The sequence below is a fragment of the Eurytemora carolleeae genome, unplaced genomic scaffold (assembly GCF_000591075.1).
Source record: "Eurytemora carolleeae unplaced genomic scaffold, Eaff_2.0 scaffold662, whole genome shotgun sequence".
NCBI lineage: Eukaryota > Metazoa > Arthropoda > Copepoda > Calanoida > Temoridae > Eurytemora > Eurytemora carolleeae.
Genome location: NW_019396880.1, coordinates 39,345 through 53,145, shown reverse-complemented (window position 1 = coordinate 53,145; position 13,801 = coordinate 39,345). Strand labels below are relative to the sequence as shown.

Below are 13,801 nucleotides of genomic sequence, written 5' to 3'. Positions count from 1 at the left end.
TCTAAAAAATGGCAATATCGTTATATATTTATGACTAAGATACTAAAAAATATCATAATAACAAGAAAATGCTTTTACTGCGTATTTCGAGTTTTCAGCATTCTTAATAGAACGAATAGAAAATACGTAAAGAAATTTTAATATGAATAAGATTAATCAAAATTACAGAATGAGCATTAGATGAGTAAGTTATACTATTTTTTTACATCTTGTTCAGTGTAATTTACAGCAGTTGATTGATAAATGAATTCGGTCTTTTCCATAAGTATTAGACTTCCGGTTCTTCTTCAACCAGATCTCCGTAGTAAGCTGTCAGGGTTTTGAACTTCCGGTTTAAAAGATTCTGCTCCACTTCAACTCTAAAATTGAACACAAAGATAACATAAAGAAACGTACAGCCTGTGATTAGGATCCATTTAATTTTGATGTGGATCCGGATCCGGATCCTGGATCCGCCCGGGTCAGTTGTCATAAACATTTCCTTAAAATTCACTGATTTTTTAACAAATCAAAAAGTTTCAACTATTTTTCTTTCTTTTTTTTGCTTATTTTTTTTGCTGAAAAATTCAGAGATTAAGAACTTATAATTATCGCTTATTAGTTAACAGTTGATATTTGTGTTTTGAGTGTAAAAAGTAAATTTTAGCAGGTTTGGATGGGGTTTTGTCCCTTGGATCCGGATCCGTAAGCTTTTTTCTTAATCATCTAAAACTTCATCTTACAGTCGTCGGCTTTTAAGTATATCCATAAAGAATACTTTTATATCTAAATTTTGATCATTTCTAACAACAACTATTTAAAATACAAGTTTACAGGAAAACAAAGAGAAGCTGCTATTTGATTCTTTGTTTACATGTTTATGTGTATTGTGTATCCATGCTGTTTAAAAGTTTAGTAGAAATAAAAAATTGAAATCGAAATAAGTATTCGTTGTATTGATATATACGACGACGACTGTATGAAAAGTATCTAAGTGTTTGAAGGATTAATGGATAAATAAATATTGTGCTGACCTGCCCCCAGGACCAGCCAGGCCGGTTAACTGATCCACATTGGTGTTACGAGGTACAAAATATGCAATACTTGTCGATACCTAAATTTAAAAAAAATAATTAAGATTAAATCAAGCCTGAAATCCCCGATTGAAGGATTGACACTCGACAGTGATTATTATTATTATTGTTATTAATTTTAAAAAGACCTTTAATGCTTCTTGAAAAATCTTGTATCCATCTAGGTTTCCGTCCATCACTTGAAGATCAAATACCTAAACGGTCATTAGAGGTCAAACTTTGACTTTTAAAATTGAAGATCAAACAATTTTTAATTGCTGAGGTCAAAGAACTTTAAAACATTTGGCGTCAGACATCTTTAAATCTTATAGACATCAAGCAGATTAAATCTATTGAAGAATAAACAGAAAGAAATTATTGAATATTAAACTTGAAAATCATTTTGGGATAAAACGTCGATATCAATTTGAGAACAAACAAACTCGAAATATTGTAGTTCACAAATCTTGGACATATTTTGTAGTTTTTGTTAGTTTTTTTTAAATTACAATTTTTTAGGAAAATGTTTATTCGTAGAAAAGTGTTAAGCGAAATCATCTGACGAACTAATTAGTTTACCTCACTATTAAGGTATTCAGGTCCACCCCAGGGAGGAGAAAGGAAGACGACATCTGCTTTTAGATGAGGAATAACCTACACATATTACGTATTTGTCAATATTGATTTTATATAACAGGTCTCAATAATTTTATAGTTATACAAACATTTATAAAAAATGAAAATTTATACATTTTAGGCTTAATAAAAAGGATACGTTCTTTATTCTTTTAGCTATTGAATGTTAATGATAAACAAATTTCTATTGACAAAAAAAGAACATTTTTTATTCTTTGGGCTAGGGGGAAAAACTAAAAAGAGCTTAAATGAATTGTAAGCGTTAATTGAAGTGGAAAGCGGGCAATGTCCGATTTACAACGGTACCCTTGTTTTTTTGTTTTTTAAAATGTTTATTTTCATTTGTGGTTTCTTGCAAAAGTGACTTGCGCATTTCTTGCTCATAAGAAAAACTGGATAAATTATCAGAATTAACACTTTCCGAGCCAGAAAAACGACATTATCTTCCACACTTTTGATCAGATTAAGGTTTCTAGGGTACCGTTGTAATCGGGCATTGTCATCTTTTTGTGAGGGTTAAAACTACTTAAATTATTTGAAAATTACTTAAAATTACTCTTACAGTCCCTTTAAACAGGACTTTTAATAAATTTGTATTTTGTTTTTTTTTTAATGTAAAAATATTCCAGATGCATGATTTGAAAAATCATTTGATTTTAGATCTACTTTCGTAGTCAGCACTAGAAAAAACATTTTTGAAAATGGTGGCCGGAGGTGAATATATCTTTAAAGAGATTAAAGATAAGTACGGGAACCAACCTGGAAAAAGTCTCCGACAATAAACTGAATCCTATCCTCTACACCGTAAACTCGAGCATTATGTCGCGCAAGTTCGATCTTCACAGGATCGATGTCGATCGCGATCACACGTTCACACGTAAACGCAAACTGGATTGCATTCCCACCTACGCCACAGAATCCGTCCACAATAATATCACATTGACATCTAAACAAAATATCTATTTTCTAATCCGAAGGAAATTATTGAATTATATATTTGATCTGATTTTCCACTAATCTAGATTTACTAGCTTCAACTCTAAGGTGAAATTTTGTCCTCAGTGTCCATTTCCACTCCCTACTACGACTACTGCAAACTACAAAAAGGGCATTAGAGGAATCTATTCAACTAATTGTCTTGTTGGTATTTGATCTGTAATTGTTTCTAATAAATTTCGAAACAATTGGGCCGACAATAGACATGGGTGGTTTCTGGCTTTTAAGGATTTTAAAAATGTGCAAAAATTTGTTTTCTCGCAACTTTATGAATTTTACGAAAACGGAGAAAATATTACCTATAAGCTATATGCTCTGCTATTTTCTCCGGAGTAACGGAGTACCATGATTCCTCGTCCAGTTGTATACCTTCATCATACAGAGAGAATAACCGGTATCGTTGAGCCCAATACTAAACAAACAAACAATAATAATATCAAGAACTAGCTTGAGAACCCAGCGTTGCCCAGGGTAATCATAGTTACTCCCACAACTTACCCGCGCTTGGTCGCAAATTACGATTTTAGCTAGTAAACGTGGACCCACTCAATTCAGAATCTCAAAACCTAGCTAAGAACATTACCGTAGTTCTCCCAAGTTCCCAAATCAAAATGTTAAGCAAATCAGTCAAGGAGTTTATAAGTTATAATTGGACATACAAACAAACAGACAAGCAGAGATTACAGTTTATATATAGATAGATCCTCAATCTTTTGGATAATGGCTATCGCATTTTTGAGGTTTCATTTTGACTAGAGCGAAAAAAGAAAAACTTTTGACACCTATGACATAATGGTATCTTAAAATGTGGAAAAGAAGGACAAATGTAAGTTTAACATTAAAAAGTCAAAAACGCACAAAATGGCATAAAAGTCGTCTTCTAATCCCACAATTTTATGGGCTTAAAAATATATTTCTAATAAGTTCAACTGAGTTCGAACTAAATGAATTTGAACCGCGTCTCATATCCACCAAAAACCGGTTTCAATTTAGCGCCGCTAAAATCTTGAAACATTGAATACAATTATTAGAGGAACCAACCATATTCGAGCCGTGGCTCAAACTCTTTAAATTCGGTCTCAGAATACCTTTTTAATATGAGGTAGATTGATAAGGTGACTGGGAGGGGGTACTGGTGCGTGTCGGGGCAGTTTTCCTCTGTGCTGTTTCTTCTCCTTCACTGTCTAGAGCAAAACAAACAAAAAACGTGAGAACAAACCTCATCAAATTAACTCCGGTAAAAAAATTGTGGGACCTTACATGACCCCACGGAAGGTTTATGGATAATCAGAATTTTAAAGATGTATGACTTTTCTGAATCCGCGATTTAAAATTCTCTACTGAAACCAACCAAAGTCGGTTTTATTTTCATTGGGCCTAACTTCTTAAGTCAAGCCGAAGATGTTGCAGCCGCCAATCACGTGAAACAAGCTGTCGTCAGAGTTGGGTCGAAGATTGGGTCTTAAAAGTCGGGTTTAAGGAATTACGGCTCGAGCCGAAGTTTTTAAAATGGCGGGCTCAGAAACCACAAAAAAAATCTATAATTCTGCTTTTTTTGTTGTTGTTATTGTTTGAAAATTTAAGAGGCAGATAGAGCAACAACTAAAAGTTATTAATCGATGATCGGCCTGGAAGCATAATTTTTAATATTTGAATTAAGGGGGTTTTAATTACAAGCAGTACCTTGTTTGGCTGAGTATGGTCAAGGAGAAGGTTTTCATCGTTTTCCTTTGTACTTTGATTATTAGAGACATCCTCCTCTAGTCTACTATTTATCACAGAGTCTTCTTTTACATCCTCTTTGTCTTCAGGTTCATTTCCTTCCTCCATTGTGTTCCGTTCATCCTCGCCTGGAGATCATAAGAAAATGGGAATTTAAAACCTCTGTTTCAAATTAAAATAGAAATTATGTTTTTAAATATCTGCAATAAAACTAAAACAAATGAGTTGAAAACTTGAAACCACTTGAGACACAATTTTCTAACATTTAGGAATAAAAAAAAATAATTATTGTATTTCTCTCTTTTTGATATATTATATCTTTAACATTTAGGAATAAAAAATAAGTATTGTATTTCTTTCTTTTTGATATTTTTTATCTTTAAGTTCATTTTATTCCTAATTCATACTTCAAACCATCAACATTCCTTAAATGTTGGGGAAAAAGGGGACTTAAAAACAGAGGCTTGAAGAGGGGGGAGGGACGTTCACAGGGGCGGACTAGAAGGAGGGGCGGATTAGAAGGAGTGCCCACGCCCCCTAAGGAAATTTATAATATGAAATAAAAACATCAAGAGATGAAAGATACAAAGAAAATAGAATTGAATAAATGACCTGAAATACCCGTTAATTTGTTCTCTCGTCTTATTATTTATACTAATAGACCATGTGGTTGAAATTAGATAATGAGGTATGAAGTATAAACCAACATTTTAGACTCCTTAAATCACTTAGTATACACAAAGTAGCATTAAAAATAATGTACAAATGTGTAGATATGAACATTTTTTTCTCTGCAATGTATAAGCTTTTTTAAAGGTCGATTTTGATTTTAAGTTTATATATATTTATACAGTGCTCTTCAGATCTTGCTTCATCTTGGAACTGGAAGACGACATTTCAAGTCTCGAACCAAGCTATATAGCAGAGAATCCTGTATATTTTAATTAGGCCATAAAGTTGTCTTTATAGATGATATGAAGGAAGATCTGACGAGCCTTGTATGTTATCCACCCCATGAGATGAGCTGTGACGAGAGCACAAGTTAATTTTGAACTGGATACTCTATATATATATATATATACTCTGTGATTTAAAGAGTCAACAACATGAATGAAGACATCCATGTGGGTTTCTCTCCTTTTGCGACCCCACCCTTCATGCATACCAATCTCTCTTATACATCCGCACATGTGTAGTTGTATATATTTGATTATGTTTTTTGATAGTCAATTTATTTGTGATTTTTTGAACAATTAAGAAATTGAAGTTTACTGCTTTTTTACAATTTTTAGGGGGTGGCCCAAAAATTAACCCTCCCCCCCCCGTGAAATATTGGTCAAAACCGCCCCTGTTTTCTCTTCAATTAGATCTTTAACAACAGATTCAGAATTTCAATTAATTTTTTTAATTAGCGAAATGTTCTTGAAAAGAACGATTTTCTTAAAATATTTGTCGACGTTTGGTTGACTAGATCCAACAATCCTCATAATCAGGATCTTTATTATTGGTTATATTTAAACTAACACCAACTTATTTATCAGATTGATCACCTGAAAGGAGTTCTTTTGTGGAATCATCTGCAGATCCTCCTGGGTTCCAGTTTTCAGAGCAAACATCCTGACCAAAAATATTTTCCTCATTAAAGAATATAGTTTCAGTAGAAGTAAATATTTCCATTTACTGATAGCACCGATTCAAGGATTCATAACTCTAATTGGATAATGAGATAGATAGAAAGATATATATTACCGCCATACTATTTATATTGGTTCAGAATAGACAACAAACATATGACTGAACCCTGATTGGATCAGGCGCTAATGGACGCGGAATACAGGAGTGTAAAGATAAAAAAGAAAAGAAAATGTGTTTTTACGTTTAAGGGTTTGGTCTCGCTGAATTTAAACTATTTTAGATTGTTAAAACAGAGAAAAAACTTGGAGGTTAATTTTATTCTCCCCCAAAATTTAAAAATCATTTCTTCCCCAGGAGAGGGGCATATCAGGAAATTAAAAGCCGTGTTAAAAGAGTGTCAGTCTGTTAGGGAACAATTTATAAAAGGCTATTTCCACATACCGTGAGGATCTGGTTGGTTTTCTCTAATGAACTTGGCTTTATTGGGTTTCCGTCCTCGTCAAACCTAATTAGAATTTTATTATCATATTTTCTGTTTTTAATTCAATTCCTTTCTTAAGATTTTAAAAAACAATTGGGGATAAAGCATAGAAAGTATGAGACCAAAAAAAAAGAAAATATGAAATGTGTTTACAACTTTTGCATTACTAGATGTCAGGAAAAAATGTGCAAATTGCCATTAAATAATAAGTTACTTCTCAAACAGAGTTGTTGAACCCTGGAACTACAGAACTAAGAGAGCAAAACTGTGAAACCAGAAGAAACTAAGGACCTGAATTTAGCTGCTACCATAATCCTACTTGGATTTCCAAGTTTAAATACTATTTCCTGACCTGACAATATTTGGATTACATGATCTTCGGCTTAGGTTTAACTGCCGGGATTTCTTGACTGCATTCTTGCATCGCCAGGTCACGGCACCAGATCTAGAAACAAATTTATCAATTAATCAATAAATTAATCAGTCAACCAATCAATTAAATCGTCAATCAATAAATGATTCAATTTTTAATCAACCAGATAATCTCTATCAATTAATCAATCAATAAATCGATTAATCAACTTTAAAATTGGCCAGTTGATCTCAATCAATCGATCAATATATTTATATTATATTTATTTTATTTATATATTATATTTATATTGTTTTTAATCTTTGTGAAGAAACAATCTCAAGAACTGACGAGGGTCAACCCAGACCGAAATATATTTTCAATAAATGTGGAACTAACATCTACTTTTTTACTCTACAGAGTTTGGTCCATCACCATCACCGAATTTAAATATATTTATAATCTGCCAGTTAGGTTCAATCAACAATATTAGATATCGATTAATCTATTAATGAATCAAGAGAGATTTCAATCGAATTATTGAAACTGCTAAATAAACTGCATGTTACCTAACCGGAGGTGAATCAGGGAATCTTTCACCGACTTCTGTTTCAAATACATATCCTAAGAGATTAAAGGCTCGAGCTGCCTGGGACAAACCTAGGTTGGAAACTTATAAATCAGGTTTAACTTGAACTCACCCATCTCAGTGCCTCAAAAACCAATGAGAGTTTTTATTGCATTTTTAAACCTTGCCAAAATCAATTCATGAAAGTCGCATAATCTATTAAGAAAAAAACTAAATAATACCTGGGTTAATGTTCTCTTCATCCTGCTCCTCTTCCTCCTCATCTTCCTCATCCTCCATTTTCCGTCTTTTCTTCTCGTTCATTATTTCCTCAGGAGGTTCATCATCACTGTCATCTTCTTTGTCCTTTCCTTTGTCATTTTCTTTTCCTCCACCTCCCCCACCTTCTCCACCTCCTCCACCTCCTCCACTACTTCCTTCTTCTCCTTCTCTTCTATTTCCTCTATCATTTCCATTTCGTTCACCAGCCTTTCCGTTTTTGTCGGTTTCTCTTTCTCGAGTTTCTTCTTCTTTTTTTCCTTCTTTCCCCTGCGCAGACGTCCCATCATTTCCAGTTTCAGAGTCTCTATATTTGGAAAGTAAATTTTTTATATATTTTCCTAGTTATAAACATCATTATCAAAATTTTTTGTATGTATGAGTTTTTATCGTCTTTTTTAAAATCTTTTAATTTGAGTTTAAAATCTTTCTTTCTTTCATGAAACTTTAATCTAGAGTTTAACAGTATAAACTGAAAATTTGCTGAAATATAATCAAATCAATATTGTGCTATCAGAAAAAAGACTTTTAAAGTACTTATTGGTGTTTTTCTACAACATTTAGAAATAGTTTTGAAGCACTACATGATACTGAAATTAATCTATGTTCTCCGGGTGGTTCTCTAGTTAGGTTTCCTTAAGTTACCTTTTCTCCTAGTTGTTTTTTAGTCCTGTTTCCTTAAGTTACCTGTTCTCCTGGTTGCTTTCTAGTCCTATTTCCTTAAGTTACCTGTTCTCCTGGTTGTTTCCTAGTCCTATTTCCTTAAGTTACCTGTTCTCCTGGTTGTTTTCTAGTCCTGTTTCTATGAGTTACCTGTTCTCCTAGTTGTTCTCTAGTCCTGACTCCTTACGTTACCTGTTCTTTGTTTTCCAGTCCTGTTTCCTTCAGTTACCTGTTCTCCTGGTGGTTCTCCAGTCCTGTTTCCTTGAGCTGCTGGAGAAAGGATCCCAACCCTGATATTTCTCGTTGAGATCTCCATCTTGGTCCACTACAAGGATTCTGCCCAGTCTCACTATGCTCCTTCAGTAAATTATTCAATGTTTTTATTCAGAACTTCAAATGAACTTATTTTTCAAATTCTACCAAAGCTTCTTTTTGAAGGGTCGGGTGTAAAGTCAGTTAAAGTCTAACTAAAAAGTTAGACTACAACTGGTGAGTTTTTTCATTTAACTTATTGATACTATAAAAATAAAACAATTACTTTGGTCTGGAAAAAAATTAATTCTGACACTGCACCACTACGTTATTTAAATTATATTCAAAACCAAAAACAATTTTTTTAAATTTGATCGTCCTTTTGGTTAAAACATTGCTTGGGTAAGTCTCAAAAGCGCAACTGTTGACAAGGAATATATTCAAAAGCCTTCATGGCTAATGATTTTTCTCGTAATCGAGGAACTAGGACCAGATAAAGTGAATAGCGAGAAGTAGTTGAACCACGTCCAGCCAGTTCAACTACTTTTCTTGTGGTTTAATCCAGTTTACGTATATCAACTTCTTCTCATATTCATTAAATCTAGCCCCTGTATCCAGACGTAAGAATTCAACCAATCAGAAAGAAGGTATTCCCCCCCCCCCAAAAAAAATGTTTTTTCGATCTGTTGGAAATTTTATGAAAAATAGTAACGAAAAAATATAGATATATTTGTTTAACTATGGTACCTTGTTCAGGTTTAGGTTTTTCATGTTCTCTTCTGGTTTCCAGGGTCTGCTTTCTAGTAACTAAACATCAACATCAACATCAACATCAACATCAACATCAACATCAACATCAACATCAACATCAACATCAACATCAACATCAACATCAACATCAACATCAACATCAACATCAACATCAACATCAACATCAACATCAACATCAACAATAACATCAACATAATCACCTTTGTCTCCTTCTCCTTCATCTCCGTGGATTCCCTGATCTCAACCCACTTATTCAATTCAATCCGATAAACCTCGTTACTCACGTCGATCCACAATCTGAAAAATGATATATTTGTTATCAAATTCTTTTAACGGCTCAACATTAGCCATAAATGGGTTGAACTAATATATCGGGTTTATGTAAATGCTTTCCTGAACGAACATTATTTCAAAAAAAATTAAATATGTTTATAATTTACCTGTCCCAATCTTTCTGATGTTCACCTCCTTGGCTCTCATTCCATCCTGATCCTGAACCTTGTTCTAGTAAACCTCCCTGGCCCCAACCTTCTCCAGGACTCAATTCTTTAGTCTCTACTTGGCCCCAACCTTCTCCCATTGGGCTTAATTCCTTAGGCTCTTGCTGGCCCCAACCAATTCCTGAAGACTTTTCTTTTACGAATCCTTGGCCCCAACCTCCTTCTGAATTCTGTTCTTCTTTAGGTCCACCATGACCCGCACCTACTCCTGAATTCGGTTCTCCCTTAGGTGCTCCCTGACCCCAACCTTCTCCTGAACTCTGTTCTCCTTTAGGTTCACCCGGACCCCAACCTCCTGCTGAACTCTGTTCTTCTTTAGGTCCACCCTGACCCCAACCTCCTCCTGAATTCTCTTCTTCTTTAGGTACACCCTGACCCCAACCTCCTCTTGAACTCTGTTCTTCTTTAGGTCCACCCTGACCCCAACCTCCTCCTGAATTCTCTTCTTTTTTAGGTACACCCTGACCCCAACCTCCTCTTGAACTCTGTTTTTCTTTAGGTACACCCTGACCCCAACTTCCTCCTGAAATCTGTTCTCCATTGGGTGCACCTTGACCCCAACCTCCTCCTGAACTCTGTTCTTCCTTAGGTTCACCCTGACCCCAACCTCCTCCTGAATTCTGTTCTTCATTAGCTGTACTCTGACCCCAACCCGAACTCGGTTCAGTTGATTCACAACTCTGCTCTTTTACTTGAGTTTCCCAACCTGAACTTGACTCTGTGTTGTTAAATCCTCCCCAGGCAGAGGAGTTGTCTCCGTCCTGTTTAGAAACGTCTATCTCCGGGTTGGATGATACCTTCCCCTCCTCGCCTCCATCCATTTGCTCTCCATATCTCTCCGTCCAAACCTTCATGATAGATTCATTTCCATGCTCCGCCCACCATCCTTCATCAAACTCCTTAAACAAAAAAGTAAACACCAGGAAAATTGTATCTATAATTTGAAAGGGACTGTAAGTATAATTTCAAGTGACCCTCCATGCAAAGATGGCAATGCCAAATTCAGAACGTTAATCTGTAAAGCTTTGTCTGAACACGCCGCATAAATTATGTATCAATGTTTAACTACAATAAACAATAAGGAAATTTCAGAAATTAACACTTTTAATCCACACACAACGATGACACCTCCCACATTATTGATCAGATGAAAGTTCCAAGGTTACCATTGTGATTCGGACAATGCCATCTTTGCAAAAAGGGTCACTTAAAGTTACGCTCACAGTCCCTTTAAGTCTAAGAATTTTTAGACATGTATAAACCTGTGCCAGATCTTTTGTAATAACTTTCTTTCTCCCCCTTGTTCTTTTCTTCTTTCTGGTCTTCCCTTCTCCTCCTCCTCCTACCACTCCTCCTCCTCCTTCTAGAGGGTCCTCTAGCTCCGTAGCTGGTATATTTTTGAAACCAAGGGGTAATCCTAGTTCTTTCATCTAAAGGTAATATTAAGGTAAAAATTGAAAAATCTAAATCTGATGTAAACTCAGTAAAAAAAATTCCCACAAATTTTGAATGATTGTACATTATTTTACCGCCTTTTGACCAACATTACAGACCTATGATTCCCTGAAGGTCAAGTAACTTAACGTCCCTTGGGGCAACTAAGTAAATTAAGTAAATTAAGTAATTGAGTAAAAAAGGTTATTAGCGGAGCTCTGAATGTTTTCTAAGCAAGATTGGTCCTGGGAACCCTTGGTAAAGCAAAATTCACTTAACTAGCATGTAAAGTAGTTGTAAATAATTAATATGTTAAAAATAAACATGGAGTTTTCAGGAAAATCAATTATTTACCTTGATGAGATCTTCTTTAAAAGCAATATCATATTCCTCTGTTGGCTCCTCAAACACTTGTTCCACTACAACGTAATCAGATCTGCAAAATAAAAGGAGATATTTAAGAAAAATAAGTTTGTGCAAATGCCGGTTTTTGCAACTTTAAGGTATTTTTTACAGCTTTTACGAATTATTAAACGTATTATTAATTTAAACTTTGGAAGAGAAAAAAACATATTTCTTTAGTAAGAAATTTAACTTTTGAATTTACAACTTTGGAGGAAAAGTATCAAATTAAAGGGAAAAACGTTTATTTAAATCACGATTCTACAATAAGTGGATGAAACCAGTATTAACCTGGATTGTTCTGTATCTGGGTAACTGCTGAGCTGTAGGGAAGGACCAAGATCAATATCAACTGCATCCAGGAGCTTAGGTTCAACCTCCACCTTGAAATAAATAAATAAATAAATAAATAAATAAATAAATAAATAAATCCATAAATAAGTAAAAAATAAATCAATAAATCAATCAATTAATAAGCCAAGTTTTTAAAGTCATCTACCTGAAAACTGACTTTCTTTTTTTCGGGATACTTTTCACTCTCTCCGCCATCTGCACTATGTTCGTCTTTGTCTTCTTGGGCAACATCTTCATTTTTTGTAGAAGCATCATGATCGGTATCATCATTAGGTTCAGGTTCAGGTTCTTCTATAACTTTCCCCTTCATTCCTTAATAATGAATATATTTTGAATGATCTGGGGGGGAATGAAAAAGTGAACATTAACTGTCTTTTCGACCTTTAGTGATAATTTTACACAAAAATGCATTCATTATCTACAATTCAACAAACAAACAAAAAACCAAAAAGTTAAACAAACATAGCAAACATATTGGGGGGAAATTTGTTTTTATGTTTATAATGGGGGGTGAAATAATTTTTGCAGAAATACAAAACCATATTTCTGAATTTATTTTTGAACATTGTAGTGTTTAAAGCATGGTGTAATATTTAGAATATGACCAGATACTAAACCCTTTATCTGAATCTAAGCTGAGTAAACCCTGGAGAATAGGAGCAGTACGCTCCAAGATCTTATACAGGATAGACGTTAGAGCTTAGCTCCGTTTATCCCACTAAGGCCTGGGGACTTGTTAACATGACTACCAGAGGACTCAGGAGGACGCCAGCCTCCTTCCCGTCCTTCGAGATGAATATAAAATATACATCCACAGAATTTTCACCATCACTGTAGGATATCAGAGGACGCTCTTTATTCTTTATTTTTGGGACGGAACTAATATAAATCGGCTCAAAGGAGCTAAGCTAATTAACTATAATATAAACAAATCGTGGAAAATGTGTAGAAGCTCTCAATATTAAGTTTGACAACAAACCTGCGTTTAGAAGGTATTCATCATGAAGAAGAACCCTGGAGCACAAACATAAAACAGAATCAGAGGCAAGACAATCCTGAAATATAAATTTAATTCAATGGATTTAGGAGAAAACCGCAAGACATTTTCCCGGAGGATATAGGAGTGCGGGTAAGGAAGCGCTACGTAAGATTGCGTTGCCGCAACTCTATGTTTGCGAGTAAATTGCGGGATGGAGGCTAAACGGGTGCGGCTTGCCTCCCCCCTCCCCCACCTGCTAACCTATACCTTAAGAAGAAGCCTAATATCAGCCAGGTCGTATTTCTCAAAATCCTGATCCCAGGCCATACTAGCTTATTCTAATTCTGAAAATAATATACTTTATGAATTATCATTTTTAAAGGGGTAAAATGAGATTTATAGCCTAACAAGTGAAGAAATGCTTAATGTAGAACTGTTAAATGGACGCTCGGAGACAATGGGTCTGTCCTATTGAACGATTTTTGGACCCCCCCCCCCCCTCCTATCAATTTTGAACATGACCAAATTAGTATTTATTTAGCATTATTTAGGGTTAGGTTAGGTTAAGACACTTTCTGGGCCGAGCGCTGCGGCTAGGACAGGCTAGGGGGCCGAGCGCTGCGGCCACGGGGTAGGTTAAGTTAAGACACTCTCTGGGCCGAGCGCTGCGGGGGGGTCCAAAAATTGCTCTCTAGGAAATTACCGAAACAATAGTAAATATGACG

At 34.9% G+C, this 13,801-nt stretch overlaps 1 protein-coding gene across 1 annotated transcript; it reads right to left on the bottom strand.

The window, feature by feature from the left end:
• Nucleotides 1-11: 11 nt before the first annotated feature.
• LOC111709676 (trimethylguanosine synthase) lies at nt 12-13,440 on the bottom strand. Its single transcript, XM_023483500.1, has 24 exons — nt 13,344-13,440; nt 13,077-13,152; nt 12,243-12,409; nt 12,035-12,126; nt 11,696-11,777; nt 11,170-11,337; nt 9,848-10,806; nt 9,608-9,704; nt 9,384-9,443; nt 8,614-8,741; nt 7,857-8,028; nt 7,685-7,817; nt 7,444-7,534; nt 6,875-6,967; nt 6,483-6,546; nt 5,957-6,023; nt 4,368-4,534; nt 3,773-3,868; nt 2,984-3,096; nt 2,448-2,634; nt 1,632-1,706; nt 1,202-1,267; nt 1,014-1,093; nt 12-359 (listed from the first exon to the last, which is right to left on the bottom strand). The coding sequence occupies exons 1-24, from the start codon at nt 13,401-13,403 to the stop codon at nt 269-271; spliced, it is 3,384 nt and encodes a 1,127-aa protein (XP_023339268.1). The 5' UTR covers nt 13,404-13,440; the 3' UTR covers nt 12-268.
• Between the last annotated feature and the right edge of the window lie 361 nt (nt 13,441-13,801).

Excerpts from the sequence above, each read along its gene's own strand:
- LOC111709676 (XM_023483500.1), bottom strand. The coding sequence starts at position 13,403 with ATGGCCTGGGATCAGGATTTTGAGAAATACGACCTGGCTGATATTAGG. Across the intron at positions 10,807-11,169 it reads TTACAAAAGATCTGGCACAG|GAGTTTGATGAAGGATGGTG; the intron begins GTTTATACATGT and ends TTTTTGTTTAAG. Across the intron at positions 7,535-7,684 it reads TGAAGAGAACATTAACCCAG|GTTTGTCCCAGGCAGCTCGA; the intron begins GTATTATTTAGT and ends TTTCCAACCTAG.